Genomic DNA, 21,823 nt, shown 5'->3' with positions numbered 1-21,823 from the left:
AAGCCCTTGAGACTACAACCTATGACAATGCTCACCATCTAGAGATGGGATTTCATTCCCCTCTGTGCCAAAAGAGCTTATAGAAATTACATGTACACTAATCCTTAAATTTTTTACCCACAGGCTTTTGAAGATATATATATTGATCAGAGGAAGACCATTAAAATCTTATTAGAATATGCTGACATGATCTTCACTTACATCTTTATTCTGGAAATGCTTCTAAAGTGGATGGCATACGGTTTTAAAGCCTATTTCACTAATGGCTGGTACCAACTAGACTTCATGGTTGTTATTGTACGTATTTTAAAGAAAAAATTGAAAGGCTATTTGATTTACTCTTCCTTCTTTACTCTGACTTACTCTTCCATTTACTTATGTCTTTCTTTTCCCTCTCTATATACATTTTCAGTCACCAACATCCCATATTTCTTCATATGTAATGTTTCACATCCATCCTTTTCTTTTCATTCTAAAATTTTAACAGTTCAGTACTTAACTCCTGATTCTTCTAATCATTGCCTATAAACCTGCTGCTAATTAGAATAGCCTTATTGCAGAATATCTTGAAAATATCAGCATTCTAAAATATTTAGATTGGTTCTACCTTTAAATCATACATTTAAAATTAGACTACTTATCATAACCTTCACCAGTACCACACTGATCCAAGCTACCAGAACTGCCCATTTGTATCACTGCAGTAGATTCCAAGCTGAGATCCTTGCTTCCACCACTGCACGCCTTTGTTCTACTCTCCACATAGCAACCACATATGTTGTACTGTTGTAAAATGAAACTCAGCTCAAGTCACTTTTCTTGAAATCCTCCAATAAACACCCCTCACTCATAGTAAAAGCTACAGTCTTTGCAATCAAAGGTCTACAAGTCTCTACATGATCCAGTCTTATGTCCTGCTACTCCCCCTTTCCCCCATCCTGGTCTATATACTGCTCCACCAGCACCGGAATTCTTGAAGTTCAAAAACCATGCCAAAATTACTTCTATCTTAGTGCCTTTGCACTTATTCTTCCTTCCACCTGAAATTTTTGCTGGCTTACCTCATTTATGTCTGCTGAAAAGAAAGTGTTGAAGTTAGGTCTTTATGCATTACCATATTTAAAACTGCAACCACTACAATACTCCTTTGTGCTTTCTCTGCTTTCTTCATTTCCTATTAATATTATATGGGGTTGGCCAAAAAGTTCCTTCGGTTTTAAGTAAAAATAAAAGACACATTTTTCATTTTCACCAAGAACTTTATTGAACAACATATTCACCCTTCTGTTCCACTACTTTCTGCCGTTTTTCAGCCAACTTCATAATTTCATCTTCCCAAAACGTTTTATCTTTTTGAGCAAAGAACTGTTCTAGGTGCCTTTTACAGTCTTCCAGGGAACTGAAATATTTTCCATTAAGAGAATTTTGTAAAGACCAAAATAAATGGAAATCCAAAGTTGCAGTGTCTGGTGAATATAGCGGATGAATCAGAACTTCCCAGCCAAACCATAATAGTTTTTGTCTGTGTGGTCTTGCATTAAACTCATGGAAGATTATGCGTTTTTTGTTGACTAATTCCGGATGCTTTTTGCTGAGTGCTGCTTTCAGTTGGTCTAATTGGGAGGAGTACTTGTTGGAATTAATCGTTTCGTTTCTCAGAAGGAGCTCATAATAGAGGACTCCCTTCCAATCCCACCATATACACAACATCACCTTCTTTGGATGAAGACTGGCCTTTGGTGTGGTTGGTGGTGGTTCATTTCACTTGCCCCACGATCTCCTCCATTCCACGTTATTGTACAGTAGCCACTTTTCATCGTCTGTCACAATTTTTTTTAAAAAACAGAATGTCTTCATTACATTTAAGTAGAGAATCGCATGCAGAAATACGGTCAAGAAGGTTTTTTTCGCTTAACTTATGTGGAACCCAAACATCAAAGTGATTCACATAACCAAGCTGGTGCAAATGATTTTCAGTGTTTGATTTGGATATTTTGAGTATGCCAGCTATCTCCCACATGGTATAACGCTGATTGTTCTCAATTAATGTCTCAATTTGACACTATCAACTTCATCTGGTCTACCCAACCATGAAGCATCATCCAGCGAGAAATCTCCAGCACTCAAAACACTTTTGACACATTTGACCAGTCACAGCACCTTCTTCAAAAACTGCTAAATCTTTTTTTGCATTTCAGTTGCGTTTTTACCTTTCTTGAAATAAGAAAGCATAATATGCTGAAACTGTTGCTTCTTTTTTTCCATCTTCAATATTAAAATGGTTACACAAAAATTCACCAATTTTGATAAGTTTTTAAAAAATGCACACAGATATGACCGCTGTCACAATACAATCTAATAAAATTGTTTCAAATGAAGTTAAAGACAACTAAGTGCTACTAGAGCCATCTTACCGAAAAAACCAAACAAACCTTTTGGCCAGCCCAATATAATTTACTCACTGATTTTGCTTACTGAAAGATAAGCTCCATTAAGGCAAAATAGTTTCTCAGTTTGGTTCTCTTCTTATCCTATACAATTGTTATCCTAGAACAATTCATGTCACATATTAGGTGCTCAATAATTTTTGTTGAATGCACAAATGTCTCCCTATTCTATAAACAATGATTGAAGCTTCTCAGTCTTTAAATAATGACTTACAATATCTGACCTTTGTCTTCTAAATTAATTCTTGCAATTAACCTTCTACTTCAACCAAACCATACTACACCTGCAACCCACCTTCCTGTTTCCTTGTATTGTTCTTTTGAGTCCACATCCCTCCATGCTTATATAAATGATACCCTTACTTCAAAGTCCACTTCAAGATAATCTCTTTAGCATGGGGTAAAAGAGAGTAATTTTTTTCATTTATATTGCCTTGAAAATACAGAAAATATGAAGGTACAACAAAAGTTAATCATAACTATACCACCTTGCTCAATCTCCGTTAATTTTTTAGAATTTGAATCATATTTGTACATATATGTTTAGTTTAAAAAATCACCTTAGAATCTTGCTATATTTTTTGGTAATTAGTACTTGGACTTAACAGTATTCATTTCCTTCTTTATGCCTCTTCTCTGAAATCCTATTTTTTATATCATCTTAACCATCTTCATATTTAGATTCATATGTAAATATATTCTGAATTTTGTTTTAATGAATACATTGTGTACTATTACTATATTGCAAATAATCATGTAACTGATTCTTAATTTAATTTAAAAATAAAAAGTGGATATAAATATTAAGCCTTGACCATAAAGAATCTCAAATATACAAACTTTTGTTTATCTTGATAGCATATATTCCTATTACCAGAAAATAGTTTTATCTTTCTTTAAGTGATTTTAACACAGAATGATTTTCTTATATCTTTCTGTAGGTCATCATTAAGATATATTGAAATGTATATTAAAATATTTCATAAATTTCTTAGTAGGCTTTGACTGTATCTTTTCCATAATAAAAGTTTTTTACACATTGTTTTGATTAAAGTTAAAATTAAATTCTATTCACTTTTTTGATATACCCAGGTGTTTTGTCTTAGCTTAATAGGCAAATCTCAGGAAGAATTAAAACCACTTATTTCCATTAAATTCCTTCGAGCACTCAGAGTTCTATCTCAATTTGAAAGAATGAAGGTAAGAGAAAAGTTTCTAATCTATAGGTTTTTATTTAAGATTTAAGATCTCCATAAATTAGCAATCATGTTGTCTTCACATTTGTATCTTTAACAATATTAATACAAAAGTCTTACATATTACTAATTAAAAATACAGAAGAAAGGTTTATTAGTTATGCTTATTAACATTTTAGGCCTTTATTGCTCATAAGATATGAAAACTAATAAAGATAAGCAAAAAATTAATAGTTGAGAGAGAAAAAAGTAATAACCCACTGATACATAGAAGTATTAATGAAATGATGTCCATGTTAAAAATATAACTGATAGAAAATGAAATGTTGATCAGTTAGCTAACTTTTTAAAATTATAAGGACATCATACACACTTATTAATTTACCAAATGAAATAACAGTTTGAGTTTTAAAATAAATTCACTTTTAAGTCACACATCACAAATTACGAATTCTTGCCAGTCTTCTCTCTCTCACTCCCATGTTAAAACTTCTTCTGAACAATGTGAGGGAAACTAATAGGTTGCACCATATAAAATGGCCAATGTTCAATCTTTGGGCCTATAATGGAAGTCCCATATGACTCAACCTAGAAGAAAAAACAGAGTCTATGACCACCACAATTAGTATAATTATATAGCTATACAGTGATCAATTATATGCAGAAATGGGAGAGTAGTATTTTACCTTTTATTTTGTAATCATACATTTATATTCCTTGCATTTGTCATTTACATGGATTATTTAACATTAGCCTGCCTCTTTGACTAATACTATGGAATATCATATATCCAATGTAGGTGGAAGCAATAAGAAACTTATTTATGTTTAAGCTGAATTGTTTTTATAGTTGATACATTGTATGTTACATTTAAACTGCCATTCATTAAGAAACTCAATACTTAAATTCCTTCCACTTGGTTAAAAAATAGATATTTAGGGCTTCCCTGGTGGCGCAGTGGTTGAGAGTCCGCCTGCCGATGCAGGGGACACGGGTTCGTGCCCTGGTCCGGGAAGATCCCACATGCTGCAGAGCAGCTGGGCCCGTGAGCCATGGCCACTGAGCCTGCGCGTCCGGAGCCTGCGTGTCCGGAGCCTGTGCTCCGCAACGGGAGAGGCCACAACAGTGAGAGGCCCGCGTACCGCAAAAAAAAAAAAAAAAAAAAAAACAAAAACAAAAAAATAGATATTTATTTTTATTTCAAAATTTGAGTGATTATTATAAATCTAAACAGAAATATAAGTAATTTAAAAAATGTGTTTTACCTAAAACATACTTCCAAAATTTTAATAGTACCATCTTTTTATGATTCAATATAATATGATTATGTGATACACAGTTGTGTATATATGTGTATATGTTTTAAGTATGTTAATTATATTTTAATATATATGCAAATGCATGATTGACAATATTTTTGTAATTAATATGAATCTGTGACTGGTCAACCTATTCTCCAAATACATTTGATGTGCTAATGTTGGGAAAGAAACATTTGATCATGTAGCAAATACAGAAAAATTCCAGTTATCATACACCTAGAAAACAAAAATTTTGAATATTAATTGTAATTTACATTATGACTTACGAAACACTTTATTAACAACGTTATGGAAGTCCACAAGGTGGTGATATTCCCCAGTGCTTTTAAACCAAAATAAGGAGGAAAATAAGCTGAAAAGGAGAAAATGATTGAAAAGATCTGTAAGATTCAGGAATGACAATACAGCCAAATTTCTAGCATAAATTCAGTTTAGTGATAAGATAATTTCATAGTATATTCTAGGGCTATAAACTACACATGGCCTATTAAAACATAAGGGCTGTGGGTAAGGGAAATGGAGAAATGTTGATCAAAGGGTCCAAACTTTCATTTATAAGATGAATAAGTTCTGGGGATCTAGTGTACAGTATGGTGACTACAGTTAGTAATACTGCATTGTATACTCGAAATTTTCTAAGAGAGTAGATCTTAAATGTTTCTCACCACATACCCGAAAAGATAATTATGTGAAGTGACGGATGTGTTAATTAGCTTGATTGTAGGAATCATTTCACAATTTATACATATATCAGGACATCACCTTGTACATCTTAAATTTACACAATTTTTGTAAATTATACATAAATAAAGCAAAACACGTACAGATATACACTAACACACAGAAATTAGATAATGAATGTAACTAGACTACTTTTCCTTATTTTAAAAAACGTTCTGGCATAATATCAGCGTTTCTTTTTCCTAATAAATTTAGATACAAAGAGGAAAAAAAAGTGTCAAAATCAGCAAGTTTTCTGCCCTTGATTCACAGAAAAGTAGGAAGCGATTTGCTAGGGAAGCTGCCTCTCAGAAATCAAGTGCTGTACTATTTGATGCCATTCATTAATTAGAACGGCAATGAGACAGTAGCCATGGACAATTCGAGGTCAGGTAAATAATTATGTTTAGGTCAAGGTCAGATCCAGATCTTAATCTTCATCTCATCCTCTGGAAGTTCTGTAGCTGAATTAACTGAGTATATAAGGAAGCTAAGTGATTACAAAATTAATGTTTTATGTATTTAATAAGCTTCAGGTGCTCTTACTATTTAAATATTTGTTTCAACCATATCTATTGCTTTTATTCTTACATTTGTGTGTATTTTCTAATAGACATAGCATTTTTTTCATCAGAAGCATCAGTGGGCCTTTCAAAGTATCTAAATGTCAACAAAGGATCTGTGACTTAGTTTTAGAAGTAAAACTGAATGTAATTAAAAGCATAATTAAAAATCAAAATATTAATTCAAGGACAGAAATCTAAGGAATATAAGAAAGAAAGTATAGGCACAAGGCTCCGTATCCAGTAATGGCTGAGGGAAGGGAAGGTTAGAATGGTAGAAAACAGAAGGGTCCCTCAGGGAAAAAAAGAGAGAGAGAGAAATGAGGTTGGGGAAAAGGAGTCAAAGTATAAATGATAAAGGAAAGATAAAGAGGTAGCAAAGATTGAAAATATTTTATTGGGTATAGCCACTGTTTTACATTCACCATAACAGCTTTAGTGGACTGATAAGAATAAAATTCTGAATGTATCAATAATATTTAAAGAATGAAGGAACTGAGGAAATGGAGACCGTGATCATAGATTATTGTTATATTTAAGTTTAGGTGGTAGATTCATTTCCCAAATGTCCCACTCTGGAGTAGGTCACTAGAGACAGTGGTTCAGAGAGGAGATCTATGATTTTGAGAGGCACAGCTGCACATTCAGTGTTTCTTGACACAATCTCTTGCCTTGGCTTCAAGAATGTACAATCTCTACAATCTCTTGGTCTTCCTCTTATTTTCCCTCCACTTCTTCACCATCTCCTTTATAGGCTAATCCTCCCTGAAGTTAGAATCCCCAAGATTAGATCCAGGCTTATTTCACTCTCATTTTATATGCTTTCTAAATAATCTCATACATATACACAGGTTCAGTTGTCTTGCCCATTTCTGGCACAATAGAGAAAATGGAAAAACGAGTTAAATAAGTGAAATAATTATGTATTCTAGTATTTATACCAATCAGCCCTGTTGTCTTTTAATATTTTTAGTACAAAAATTTTGAGAATATCTGGATTTTTAATATATATATATTTTAACATCTTTATTGGAGTATAATTGCTTTACAATGGTGTGTTAGTTTCTGCTTTATAACAAAGTGAATCAGCTATATGCATAAATATATCCCCATATCTCCTCCCTCTTCAACCTCCCTCCCACCTTCTCTATCCCACCCCTCTAGGTGGTCACAAAGCACCGAGCTGACCTCCCTGTGCTCTGCGGCTGCTTCCCATTAGCTATCTATTTTACATTTGGTAGTGTATATATGTCCATGCCACTCTCTCACTTTGTCCCAGCTTACCCTTACCCCTCCCCGTGTCCTCAAGTCTGTTCTCTATGTCTATGTCTTTATTCCTGTCCTGCCCCTAGGTTCATCAGAAACTTTTTTTTTTTTTTTTTAGATTCCATATATATGTGTTAGTGTATGGTATTTGTTTTTCTCTTTCTGACTTACATCACTCTGTATGACAGACTCTAGGTCCATCCAGCACACTACAAATAACGCAGTTTCGTTTCTTTTTATGGCTGAGTAATATTCCATTGTATATATGTGCCACATCTTCTTTATCCATTCATCTGTCGATGGACACTTCAGTTGCTTCCGTGTCCTGGCTATTGTAAATGGTGCTGCAATGAACATTGTAGTACATGACTCTTTTTTGAATTGTGGTTTTCTCAGGGTATATGCCCAGTAGTGGGATTGCTGGGTCCTATGGTAGTTCTATTTTTAGTTTTTTAAGGAACTTCCATACTGTTCTCCATAGTGGCTGTATCAATTTACATTCCACCAACAATGCAAGATGTTGCCCTTTTCTCCACACCCTCTCCAGCCTTTATTGTTTGTAGATTTTTGATGATGGCCATTCTGATTGGTGTGAGGTGATACCTCATTGTAGTCTTGATTTGCATTTCTCTCATGATTAGTGATGTTGAGCATCCTTTCATGTGTTTGTTGGCAATTTGTGTACCTTCTTTGCAGAAATGTCTATTTAGATCTTCTGCCCATTTTTGGATTGGGTTGTTTGTTTTTTTGATATTGAGCTGCATGAGCTGCTTGTATATTTTGGAGATTAATCCCTTGTCAGTTGCTTCACTTGCAAATATTTTCTCCCATTCTGAGGGTTGCCTTTTGTCTTGTTTATGGTTTCCTTTGCTGTGCAAAAACTTTGTTTCATTAGGTCCCATTTGTTTATTTTTGTTTTTATTTCTGTTTCTCTAGGAGGTGGGTCAAAAAGGATCTTGCTGTGATTTATGTCATAGAGTGTTCTGCCTATGTTTTCCTCCAAGAGTTTTAGTATCCAGCCTTACATTTAGGTCTTTAATCCATTTTGAGTTTATTTTTGTGTATGGTGTTAGGGAGTGTTCTAATTTCATTATTTTACATGTAGCTATCCAGTTTTCTCAGCACCACTTATTGAAGAGGCTGTCTTTGCTCCATTGTATATTCTTGACTCCTTTATCAAAGATAAGGTGACCCTATGTGCGTGGGATTATCTCTGGGCTTTCTACCCTGTCCCATTGATCTATATTTCTGTTTTTGAGCCAGTACAATACTGTCTTGATTACAGTAACTTTGTAGTATAGTCTGAAATCTGGGAGCCTGATTCCTCCAGCTCCATTTTTGTTTCTCAAGATTGCTTTGGCTGTTCGGGGTCTTTTGTGTTTCCATACAAATTGTGAAGTTTTTTGTTCTCATTCTGTGAAAAATGCCAATGGTAGTTTGATAGTGTTTGCAGTGAATCTGTAGATTGCTTTGGGTAGTGGAGTCATTTTCACAATCTTGATTCTTCCAATCCAACAACATAGTATATCTCTCCATCTGTTTGTACCATCTTTAATTTCTTTCATTGACATCTATAGTTTTCTGCATACAGGTCTTTTGTCTCCTTAGGTAGGTTTATTCCTAGGTATTTTATCTTTTCGTTGCAATGGTAAATGGGAGTGTTTCTGTAATTTCTCTTTCAGATTTTTCATCATTAGTGTATAGGAATGAAAGAGATTTCTGTGCATTAATTTGGTATCCTGCTACTTTACCAAATTCATTGATTAGCTCTAGAAGTTTTCTGGTAGCATCTTTAGGATTCTCTATGTATAGTATCATGTCACCTGCAAACAGTGACAGTTTTGCTTCTTCTTTTCCCATTTGAATCCCTTTTATTTCTTTTTATTCTTTGATTGCTGTGGCTAAAACTTCAAAAACGTTGAATAATAATGGTGAGAGTGGGCAACATTGTCTTTTTCCTGAACTTAGAGGAAATGCTTCCAGTTTTTCACCTTTGTAAACAATGTTTGCTGTGGGTTGGTCATATAATGGCCTTTATTATGTTGAGGTAAGTTCCCTCTATGTCTACTTTCTGGAGGATTTTCATCATAAATGGGTGTTGAATTTTGTCGAAAATTTTTTCTGCATCCATTGAGATTATCATATTGTTTTTCTCCTTCAGTTTGTTAATGTCGTGTCACATTGATTGATTTGTGTATATTGAAGAATCCTTGCATTCCTGGGATAAACCCCACTTCATCATGGTGTATGATCCCTTTAATGTGCTGTTGGATTCTGTTTGCTAGTGTTTTGTTGAGGAATTTTGCATCTATGTTCATCAGTGATACTGGCCTGTAGGTTTTTTTTGTGTGTGTGACTTCCTTGTCTGGTGTTGGTATCAGGGTGATGGTGGCCTCATAGAATGAAGTTGGGAGTGTTCCTCCCTCTGCTATATTTTGGAAAACTTTGAGAAGGATAGCTGTTAGCTCTTCTCTAAATGTTTGATAGAATTTGCCTGTGAAACTGTCTGGTCCTGGGCTTTGGTTATTGGAAGATTTTTAAACAGTTTCAATTTCAATGCTTGTGATTGGTCTCTTCATATTTTCTATTTCTTCCTGGTTGAGTCTTGGAAGGTTGTGCTTTTCTAAGAATTTGTCCATTTCTTCCAGGTTGTTCATTTTATTGACATATATTTGCTTGTAGTAATCTCTTATGATCATTTGTATTTCTGTTGTTACTTGTCCTTTTTCATTTCTAATTCTGCTGATTTGAGTCTTTTCCCTTTTTTCTTGATGAGTCTGGCTAATGGTTTATCAATTTTGTTTATCTTCTCAAAGAACCAGCTTTAAGTTTTATTGGTCTTTGCCATTGTGTCCTTCATTTCTTTTTCATTTATTTCTGCTGATTTTTATGATTTCTTTCCTTCTGCTAACTTTGGGGTTTTTTTGTTCTTCTTTCTCTAATTGCTTTAGTTGTAAGGTTAAGTTGTTTATTTGAGATTTTTCTTGTTTCTTGAAGTAGGATTATATTGCTGTAAACTTCCCTCTTAGAACTGCGTTAGCTGCATCGCATAGGTTTTGGGCTGTTGTGTGTTCATTGTCATTTGTTTATAGGTATTTTTTGATTTCCTCTTGATTTCTTCACTGATCTCTTGGTTATTTAGTACTCTATTGTTTAGCCTCCATGTGTTTGTATTTTTTTCCTGTAATTGATATCTAGTCTCATAGCATTGTGGTTGGAAAAGATACTTGACACGATTTCAATTTTCTTAAATTTACCAAGGCTTGATATGTGACCCAAGATATGATCTATCCTGGAGAATGTTCCATGAGCACTTGAAAAGAAAGTGTATTCTATTGTTTTTGGATGGAATATCCTATAAATAGCAATTAAGTCTATCTTGTTTAATGTCTCATTTAAAGCTTGTGTTTCCTTATTTTCATTTTGGATGATCTGTCCATTGGTGAATGTGGGGTGTTATAGTCCCCTACTATGATTGTGTTACTGTCGATTTCCCCTTTTATGGCTGTTAGCATTTGCCTTGCATATTGAGGTGCTCCTATGTTGGGTGCATAAGTATTTACAATTGTTATATCTTCTTCTTGGATTGATCCCTTGATCATTATGTAGTGTCCTTCTTTGTCTCTTGGAATAGTCTTTATTTTAAAGTCTATTTTGTCTGATATGAGAATTACTACTTCAGCTTTCTTTTGATTTCCATTTGCATGGAATATCTTTTTCCATCCCCTCACTTTCAGTCTGTATGTGTCCCTAGGTCTGAAGTGGGTCTCTTGTAGACAGCATATGTACAAGTCTTGTTTTTGTATCCGTTCAGCCAGCCTATGTCTTTTGGTTGGAGCATTTAATCCTTTTACATTTAAGGTAATTATTGATATGTATGTTCTTATTACCATTTTCTTAATTGTTTTGGGTTTGTTTGTTTGTTTTTTGTTTTTTTGAGGTATGCGGGCCTCTCACTGTTGTGGCCTCTCCTGTTGTGGAGCACAGGCTCCAGATGCGCAGGCTCAGCGGCCATGGCTCATGGGCCTAGCCACTCCGTGGCATGTGGGATCTTCCCAGACCAGGGCACCAACCTGTGTCCCCTGCATCGGCAGGCGGACTCTCAACCAGTGCGCCACCAGGGAAGCCCTGTATTTAATTTTTGATAGTTTGATTAATATGTGTCTTGGCATGTTTCTCCTTGGATTTATCCTATATGGTACTCTCTGCACTTTCTGGACTTGAATGACAATTTCGTTCCCTGTATTAAGGAAGTTTTCAACTATAATCTCTTCAAATATTTTCTCAGTCACTTTCTTTCTTTCTTCTTCTTCTAGGACCCCTATAATTCAAATGTTGGTGCATTTAATTTTGTCCCAGAAGTATCCATGACTGTCCTCAATTCTTTTCATTCTTTTTTCTTTATTCTGCTCTGTAGTTATTTCCACTATTTTATATTCCAGGTTACTTATCCATTCTTCTGCCTCAGTGATTCTGCTATTGATTCTTTCTAGAGAATTTGTAATTTCATTTATTGTGTTGTTCATCACTGTTTGTTTGCTCTTTAGTTCTTCTAGGTCCTTGTTAAACGTTTCTTGTATTTTCTCTATTCTATTTCCAAGATTTTGGATCATCTTTACTATCTTTACTCTGAATTCTTTTTCAGGTAGACTGCCTATTTCCTCTTCATTTGTTTTGTCTGGTGGGTTTTTACTTTGCTCCTTCATCTGCTGAGTATTTCTCTGTCTTCTCATTTTGCTTAACTTACTGTGTTTGGGGTCTCCTTTTCACAGGGTTCAGGTTTGTAGGTCCTGTTGTTTTTGATGTCTACCCCAAGTGGGTGAGGTTGGTTCAGTGGATTGTGTAGGCTTCCTGATGGAGGGAACTGGTGCCTGTGTTTTGGTGGATGAGGCTGGATCTTGTCTTTCTGGTGGGCAGAAACACATCTGTTGTTGTGTTTTGGGGTTTCTGTGAACTTATTATGATTTTAGGCAGCCTCTCTGCTAATGGGTGGGGTTGTGTTTCTGTCTTGCTAGTTGTTTGGCATGTGGTGTCCAGCAGTGGAGCTTGCTGGTCGTTGAGTGGAGCTGGGTCTTAGCGTTGAGATGGAGATCTTTGGGAGACATCTCACCAACTGATATTACATGGGGCCAGGAGGTCTCTGGTAGTCCATTGTCCTGAACTTAGCTCTCCCACTTCCAATGCTCAGGCCTGACACCCCGCCAGAGCACCACGACCCTGTCAGCCACACTGTATTCAAAATGTGATCTTAAGACCAGCACATGGTTATCATGTGGCAGCTTGTTAAAACTCGAACATTTCAATCTTTCTTTTCTTCTCTTTTCTTTTCTTTTCATTTCTTCTCTTCTCTTCTCTTCTTTTCTTCTCTTCTCTCTCTCTCTTTCTTTCATCAACCACTCTGATTGTTTTAGTTCTACTGCAGGCATTTTACTCCTCACATTTAATAAACCAGGGCCTTGCTTCTTCCCTTCCAAGGGTCGTGTTGTGTGAAGCTGTGCTGGGCTGACCTGGTTGGGGTTCAGAAGCCCTCAGGACCTATTATATTCTTCCAGCCTCTCTCTAATTCTTAGAAATCCAGCCCCCTCAACCTGTCTGCCACTCCCTCAAGGCAGGCCTATCTTCTAAAGCTAAGACATTTCCTTTCTCCTCCACAGTTAAAACTTTCCAGAAAGATCAGCAGTCCAAGGCTGGTATCATCTAATTAGCCAGCACTGAAATTGCTCAGGCAGGAGGCAGCAGGACCATCTGGGCAGGTGTGGGTGGTGAGGTAACTTGGGGTGCGCTGAGGCTGACACTAGAGCGCAGGCTCATGGCCTTTAATGTATATTTTTAATTGAAATTTGTTTTTTAGGTTATTCGACTACCAGATGTGATCTATTAAATCTTTAAAGATGGCCTTTTTTGTTGTTATTTCAATATGCCATTACATTAATTAATATTTCCAATTTAATTAAAACACTTTCACATTTCTTACCTAAAGTTTACATGTTTGTTTTTTATATGCCAGGTGGTAGTGAGAGCTTTGGTAAAAACAACTTTACCCACATTGAATGTGTTACTGGTCTGCCTTATGATCTGGCTGGCTTTTAGCATCATAGGAGTACACTTATTTGCTGGCACATTCTATGAATGCATTGACCCAACAAGTGGAGAAAGGTTTCCTATATCTGAAGTCATGAATAGAAACCAATGTGAAAGCCTTGTGTTTAATGAATCCATGCCATGGGAGAATGCAAAACTGAACTTTGATAATGTTGGAATCAGTTTCCTTTCACTGCTTCAAGTAGTAAGTACATGTTTGAATTTGTGAATTACATGTTCATTCATATTGTATGTGAACATAAAGGACAAAATGTGGGTGCTTAATAAAGTTGGTTTTAAATTATTTTAGCAATTATTAGTTAGTAGATACATGTTATGGGACATACTATACTAAGCTCATTTAGAAAGACAAAAGTGAAATATAGTCCTTGCTCTGTTGGGAGAAGGAAGTGGAAATAAAGGTAGGACTAACGGAGGAAATGACAGGTACTGGCCAAAGCTATTTCCTCCACCACTGATGAGATAATAGGTTCACAACTTTTGATCTAACTCAGATTACTGCTATTTTGTTTCTACTTAGTGCTTTGAGGAATGGCTACTTGGTCCCCCAATATCTAGCAGATATAAGGTGGTGAATAATTCCTGTCTTACCTCTGTCATAGTAAAGCACATATATAGCAGTTACAACTAACTATGACACTTGGGCAGCATGTATTTATTTACCATTTATCTATCTATCTAACCAGTGCTCTCTCTCTCTCTTTTTATTAATACTATCTTAAAATATTTTAAGTTATTAACTACAATTAAGCTAAGTAGTTTTAAATAGTTGTTAATAGACAGTATAAATGTAAAAATGAAAGTGGTAAAGATCTCAATTACACAGTATATTGAAGTGTGGTCAGCCTTACTAATCAAATGCTTTACTGTATTAATAACAGATTGAGTTTTAATTTTTATTTGCCACAAAGCATAAGATTTCCATAAAAATTAAATACATGCCATTTTTACAGGCCACATTTAATGGATGGATCACTATTATGAATTCAGCAGTTGATTCTATTGGTGTAAGTACAATATAATCCTAGAGCCACTGTTAAGGTTCACACAAAGTCATTTTTGCAATTCAAGGACAGGACACAAGCAATAATTGAGTAATTAACATGGTAAAAGCAAATGCTTATGCTAGATAGAAATTAAATACATTTCAGATTGAATATTTCATGAACAATGAACTCCTTCCAGGATTATATACAATGGTTGAGGCCAAACAGACCCATTTGAAGGATTATCATAACAATGATTAAACCAATGCAATAAACTTTAAAATTCAAATAAAAGCCATGATATCTCTTCACCAAAGACCAAGGAGGAAATATTGCCTCAAGTATCACTGTTGTATTTTTTTTGTCATAAATTATTTTCTAAGTCTTAAAAGGTCAGTATAAATATTTTGCTTATTTTCTCACTTTTTATTTTATTTTTAAAAACAATTTTTTCAGAGAAACTTTAGATCTACAGCAAAATTGAGAGGGAGGTACAGAGATTTCCCATATACCCCTGCTCTCACACATGCACACCTCCCCATTATTGACATTCCTCACCACAGTGCTACATTTTTTACCAAAGACGAACCTACATTGACACATCATAATCACCCAATGTTCATAGTTCATAGGGTTCACTCAGTGTTGTACATTCTATGGGTTTAGACAAATGTATAATAACATATACCCTTCGTTATAATATCATACAGAGTATTTTCACTGCCCTAAAAATCCTCTATGTTCTGCCTTATTTTGCTTATTTTTTAACTTAACTTTTAGGTAGATATGCAGCCTAATTTTGAAGACAACATCTACATGTATTGTTACTTTATTGACTTCATTATCATTGGATTATTTCTTCCTCTGAGTATGTTGATTGGTGCTATTATTGCTAATTTCAACAAACATAAAGTAAAGATAAGTATAAATATTCTTTGTTCATCAATGTCCAAGGGGAAAAAAATGTCCTGCTTCAAATAATTGGTTTTGGATTCAGTTTAATATTGTTTTTATTTGGTACTTATCTTTAAAAAAATGATTGATGTTCCTGCAGATTGATGGATATTGCTGAAATGTTCACTTTTACATTGTTTTCTATATTTAAAAAAGCACAGACAAGATTAAAGGTTGAAAATTACAAATGTTTCTGTATATAGGTTTGTAAATAATGACATGCTGAAAAATAACATTGTTATGCATCTGCACAAATATCTGAAGATGTTCAAGAAAAATAAACCACACTTTTTTACTCTCTGATATACTCAAAGCTTTGAGTCATAACCAGCAGAGACATCTTTGTCAGTTGAAATAGCTTTTCCTGCTAGAAGTAGAGTCATAAATCCTAACTACATGACCTAAATAGGAGTGCTCGAAACAAATAAGAGAGAATTCAGAGGCAGAATTGAACAACCCATGTTTGGTGCCGTCTCCACACAAAGACTCCCTTCAGGGCTTCTATTAATACAAATGTCTCAAAAGTCATATAAGTTCACTTATTTTAACCTCAGGCCCTACTTTCTATTAGGTGTAGGAATGCCTTATAGTAAATCAAAGAAAAGAAGAGTTTAATCTTGAAATTCCATCTTTGGCCATGTCATCAAAGTTTAACCACATGCAGAATCTGGTAAACAAACCACTCTGAGTCTGCACTAATTAGATGGGATTAGAAAGATCAGTGGTCAAATGAAATATTCGTTGGATTGGATGCTTCATCTTCCTAGGGATTTCAACCTAATGGGATGATATCCTAGGATTCTGGACTTCAAACTGATGACCCCTATCAATTTTAAGTGAGCAAGTCCTGCCATGGGCAGTAACAATTCCTAATTCCTAGATTAACACATTAAATGTTCACCTCTTATTCACTTTGCATATTCTGTATAAGATACTGAAATTAGCACTAGAAACACAAAGATGAATAATCCCTAGAAGGTTCAATGAAGAGGTAAGCAATGGTGCTTTTTGAATAATAGTGAAAAGTATCTTCTAATAGTATTTGGAAAATTAAGTAACGTATGAACATATAAAAACACATATATGACCAATTATATTTTTTCCTGATTATTAAAAGGTACAAACCAGCTTTACCTTTAGCTTTTTAGTTCAACTTTTCTTAGTCACCTTTCCAGATATCCTCTGCTGTTTCTCCTTTGTCTCTAACAAGAGGTCGGCCTCAGTAACTAAAAAGTTAAAATACGGTTGACTACCCACAGGAAAGTTCATCAAAAGATAATTATCAATCATTTCCAGTGTATACTCTGTTTTGTATGAATTTTTGTGCAGAAGGTCAGACATGTTTAAACTTGATTTAGTTCATTGCAGTTAATCCTTTTTTAAAGGATTAAATCAATAGTTGCCAAGCTTTCGAAAACGCATATTAATGTAAGATGAAATTTGGATTAAATATGATTTTAATATCTTTTTCTTTCATTTATTTACCTGGGAGGCTCAAATATCTTTATAACAGTAAAACAGAAGAAACAATACCATGCACTGAAGAAGCTGATGTGTGAAGTCTCTCAAAAACCAGTACCTCGCCCAGGAGTAAGGAAATATCTAGATTTTTTTTTAAGTTCTGAAAAAGTTTCCTTTATATATTCTCTCTTACAAATGAAGATGTGTTTTTAAAATTCTTAACAACAAATGCTTTTGACAAAATTTTTAAAATATAGTCTTTGAAAGAGCTTTTGATGGTCTTTCTGTTTGCTTTTACTCTGTGCTATAGTTACTGCTTGGTAAAAACCGTCTTCAGTTATTTTCCTATTTATGCTGGGAGGGAAGCTGTAAATCTAAAGACAATATGTCTGTATAAATATCTTATTAATAAAAATATTACACCTTTTTTCTTTACACACAGAACAAGTTCCAAGGATTTGTCTTTGACTTGATAACAAATCAAGTTTTTAATGTCATCATCATGGTTCTTATATTTTTCCAAGCAATAACCATTATGATACAAAGTGATGAACAGAACCCCAAAATTGACATTGCTGTCTACTGGATTAACTCAGTTTTTGTTACACTGTACACTGGAGAATGTGTACTAAAGCTCATCGTTTTCCATTATAACTATTTCACCAATGGATGGAATGTTTTTGATTTTATGGTGGTTGTTTTCTCTATTACAGGTAAGATTTTGTTTAGTCAAATTTTCATTTGTAATAATATTAATTCAGGCAAGCTCTTCGAGTAAACATCTCCTGAGATATAGTCTCTTAATAAGCAAAACAGGTAGAGATCCTTTTTATTTCCAGCAGGAATGCCTTACATTTTTACATTCATACATGTACACATGCCTGACAGATATAAGATATTAAAAATACTTTCTGAATTAATACATAGACTTTACTTCACAGACCACCAGATAAATGCTTAATTATATCAGTATATCACATACATTATTTTTCTAAGATAACACTAGAAGGATCTTTATGTCTTAGCATGCTATAACCTTTCAAACTCATTATTGTTCCCTTTCCTCTAAGCTCTAAAACTGTTTGCTACTTTCACAACACTAGAGTTTTAGGGTTTAATGAATTTGTTACAAGTTTTCTCTTACTCTGGAGATCCCAGTCCTTTATTTAACAAATATACTTGATTACCCTCTTTGTGAATATATATTATGCTGTGTGCAAAGAGTTCAGTTACAAACAAAGTAGGCATAATTCCTGTATATACATAGTTTATAATCTATCAAGGGATGCAGATAATTAAACAGTACATGTTAATGTTGTGCTATTAAGGTTATGATAAGGGAAGAAGCATGGGGTGCCACAACAGCACAACAGAGCGAGGAGCACCTAATCAGTAAGCAGAGATCAGAGAAAACTTCACGGAAGAAGCAAAAATCTAAATAGAGACCCATTGGATAAGGAGGTAGCCAAGAATCTAAGATAAAAGTGTTTTAGGCAGAGAAAAGTTTGTTTATTGTCTGCCTCCCATAAGACACATACTAGAAAGTTATCTCCATAAGAGTAGAAACAATATTTAATGTTATTGTCAAGTACTATTCTATGCAGTCAGTAGTGAAAAATGTAGATAAACTGCTCAGTTGTGCTCCCAGAAAATTCATTCATCAGCTGGTAGTAGAAGCAGTGCAGCTAATATTGATAGACAAGTACAAGAAGCTTGCTAGAAAAGTATGTAAAGTCAGCAAAGGGCTGATAGGAAGAAAACAGAGGAAAACAGAATTAAAGAGCCCCATGAGATTGAAATGAGAGTTACTGAATCAGACATCTAGAAGGAGAGGAAATTGCAGTCCGAGATAAAGATGTTTGAATTTGAGATCTCAGAAGGTCAGGTATCCTGGGTGCAGAATGTGGCCATAGATGGGTGTGTCTACAGTAAAATGATGGAGATTATTAAAATTTAAGAAAGCCAAATACTGGAGGGCTAGCCTTTCAATGGGTTGTTGATGGTAGGTGCTGGGGTGGAAAGGGTGACAGTGAGCCATGTACCAAAGTCTCCAATGAATATGATTGAGGGAGAATGAATAGATCATAGAACCAAGGAATGGTAGGAGATGGTATAGTTGAATGTCATGGTCCACAAACTCAAAAATTTCTTTTTTGTTTATAAAATTAATGTGAAGGAAAAGTATCTGAAAAACACATTGGAAAGAGGGAAAGATGCTTGCTTGTTCCATCTTTCTACCCTGAGAAATGTGGAATGGGAAAGAGTGAGTTATCTGTGTTTGAGAGTGTTGCAAGGGGAATAGTGTCCTCAAGATAGAGTCAGATTTTAGATAAGAAAGGAAGTGAAGAAAATTTAGTGATGAAGAAGTAAAAATGTGTTTGTAATTAAGTAGGGAAACCTCCTGCATAATGGAAAGGTTTGAGAGATTGAGGAGAAATGAAAATTTGAGTCAGAGTAGAAAGTTCACTAAAGCACTGTGGAAATGAGGGTATATGTAAGATAGAACGTCAGAGAGAATGCCATCATTGGCAGTGACCAAATTAACAGAAATGTGAGACATGATCCTTCCAGATTCAGCAAACATACCATCTCATTTAGAAGTTTCATGGGATTTTCCCCTTCTCCACCTTCTCAACTCAGGATGAACCACACCCTCTCCAGTACTTTCAGAGAGCATCCCTTACATTTTTTATGGTAATTATAATTTCACCTTGCTCTATAGTTATATATCTCCCTCTCATAGTGCCATCATCCTCCCACCATTGCCAGAAAGAAAAGTTCTTGGCGAAGACTCATTTATTCAATTCACATTTAAAGCTCCTAAGGTCCCAGATACTATTTATGAAGTCAATAAATCAAATTATAATCTGTGATCACTGAATACAAAATATTTTTTAAACTATGTTTATCCACTAGGTCTTTCTGCCTTGCATTATAGTTAGTTTAAATATCTACCTCTACTCCCTAGATTATAGGGTCTTTGAGGATAGGAGTCATGTCACTCATCTCCGCATATTTTCTTGACACCTTTATGAGGTATCCAATAAAGGTTGGGTCGAATTAAATTTCTTGATCTAACTGCAATCAGGAAAAAAAAATATGACTACTGTCCTATATTATGAATTCATGCCATCTGTGACTCCAGAAGTGCTTGATCTGTAATACTCTGAAAATGATGGTAGAAATAATTATCTTCCAAATTTTGTTAGACACTCTGAGCATTGCCACAATTAGTATTTGGCTAACCCAGACTTTCAATATGTGCTAAATGTTATACGGGAAAGATTAATTACCTTAACATATAGAAGAAAACCAAAGAAATGTAAAATAATTTATATTCCTCTAAATAATTGTATTGCCTGCTTTATCTTTTCCTACACCAAGGACTATTTCTGCCTCTGATGGTGGGATATTACCTTGTACCTCCTTCCCTTGTGCAACTGATACTTCTCTCACGGATCATCCACATCCTGCGTCCTGAGAAAGGACCAAAGGTGTTCCATGATCTGCTGCTTCCTTTGGTGCTGTCCCTCCCCGCATTGTTGAACATCGGTCTCCTCATCTTCCTGATCATGTTCATCTACGCCATCTTTGGAATGTACAATTTTGCCTATGTTAAAAAGGAAGCTGGAATTAATGATGTGTCCAACTTTGAAACCTTTGGCAGCAGTATGCTCTGTCTTTTCCAAGTTACAATATTTGCTGGTTGGGACGGGATGCTCAATGCAATTTTCAACAGTAAATGGTCTGACTGTGATCCTGATAAAATTAACCCTGGGACTCAGGTTAGAGGAGACTGTGGTAACCCCTTTGTTGGGATTGTTTATTTTGTCAGTTACATCCTCATATCATGGCTGATCATTGTAAACATGTACATTGTTGTTGTCATGGAGTTTTTAAATATTGCTTCTAAAAAAAAAGCCAAGACATTGAGTGAAGATGATTTTAGGAAATTTTTTCAGGTATGGAAGAGGTTTGATCCTGATAGAACCCAGTATATAGACTCTAGCAAGCTTTCAGATTTTGCAGCTGCTCTTCATCCTCCTCTTTTCATGGCAAAACCAAACAAGGGCCAGATCGTTGCCATGGATCTTCCCATGGCTGTCGGGGACCGAGTTCATTGCCTTGACATCCTACTCGCTTTAACAAAGCGAGTTATGAGTCAAGATGTAAGCATGGAGAAAGTTCTTTCAGAGATGGAATCTGGATTTATGTTAGCCAACCCTTTTAAAGTCACATATGAGCCAATTACAACTACTCTGAAACGAAAACAAGAGGTAGTCTCAGCAACCATCATTCAGCGTGCTTATAAAAGTTACCGTTTGAGGCAAAATGACAAGAAAACATCAGATATTCATATGATAGATGGGGACGTGGAAGTTCAGGCTATCAAAGAAGGTTCATATTTTGACAAAACTGAGGGAAAGTCAACCATTTAAAGCCAGATCTAATCCCACTCACTACCTTTTCACCTTCTTTACATATTCCCCAAATGTTAAAAGTTTAGATCAGAAATAAAAGCAAAGATCAGAGAAACTAAAGATTTCACTTAAAAATCAATTGTTTACAACCCATGGAAGATAAGCTTGTGCTCACAAGATCCCACGTCCAATTCACTTTTACCCCTGTATATTCAGTCTGACCAAGACAACCCCTTGCTATTACTGCAGAGTTAAATTGGGCTAAAACTGTTGTTTAATAATCCAATACTTGTTTTCTCTATATGGCTTATATGGTGTGTGCTTCTTCTGGAGGGTTGGGGGAGGTAGTAGCAGAAATTAGTAGCCAAAGGAGCTTACTTATACA

At 35.0% G+C, this 21,823-nt stretch overlaps 1 protein-coding gene across 1 annotated transcript in view; it reads left to right on the top strand.

Annotated features, from left to right (window-relative positions):
- The window catches only part of SCN7A (sodium voltage-gated channel alpha subunit 7), a 60,897-nt gene extending 39,441 nt beyond the window's left edge, over positions 1–21,456 (top strand). The window contains exons 17-24 of the mRNA XM_065880268.1: positions 124–297; positions 3,540–3,647; positions 13,522–13,800; positions 14,570–14,627; positions 15,387–15,520; positions 17,042–17,146; positions 17,460–17,730; positions 20,402–21,456. Of these exons, the coding sequence (XP_065736340.1) occupies positions 124–297; positions 3,540–3,647; positions 13,522–13,800; positions 14,570–14,627; positions 15,387–15,520; positions 17,042–17,146; positions 17,460–17,730; positions 20,402–21,456 (2,184 nt within the window). The remainder of the gene's footprint in view (positions 1–123; positions 298–3,539; positions 3,648–13,521; positions 13,801–14,569; positions 14,628–15,386; positions 15,521–17,041; positions 17,147–17,459; positions 17,731–20,401) is intronic.
- Positions 21,457–21,823: the final 367 nt, after the last annotated feature.

This window comes from Phocoena phocoena, chromosome 7, assembly GCF_963924675.1.
Source record: "Phocoena phocoena chromosome 7, mPhoPho1.1, whole genome shotgun sequence".
NCBI classification, from domain to species: Eukaryota; Metazoa; Chordata; class Mammalia; order Artiodactyla; family Phocoenidae; genus Phocoena; species Phocoena phocoena.
This window is presented reverse-complemented; position numbering and strand designations above follow the sequence as displayed.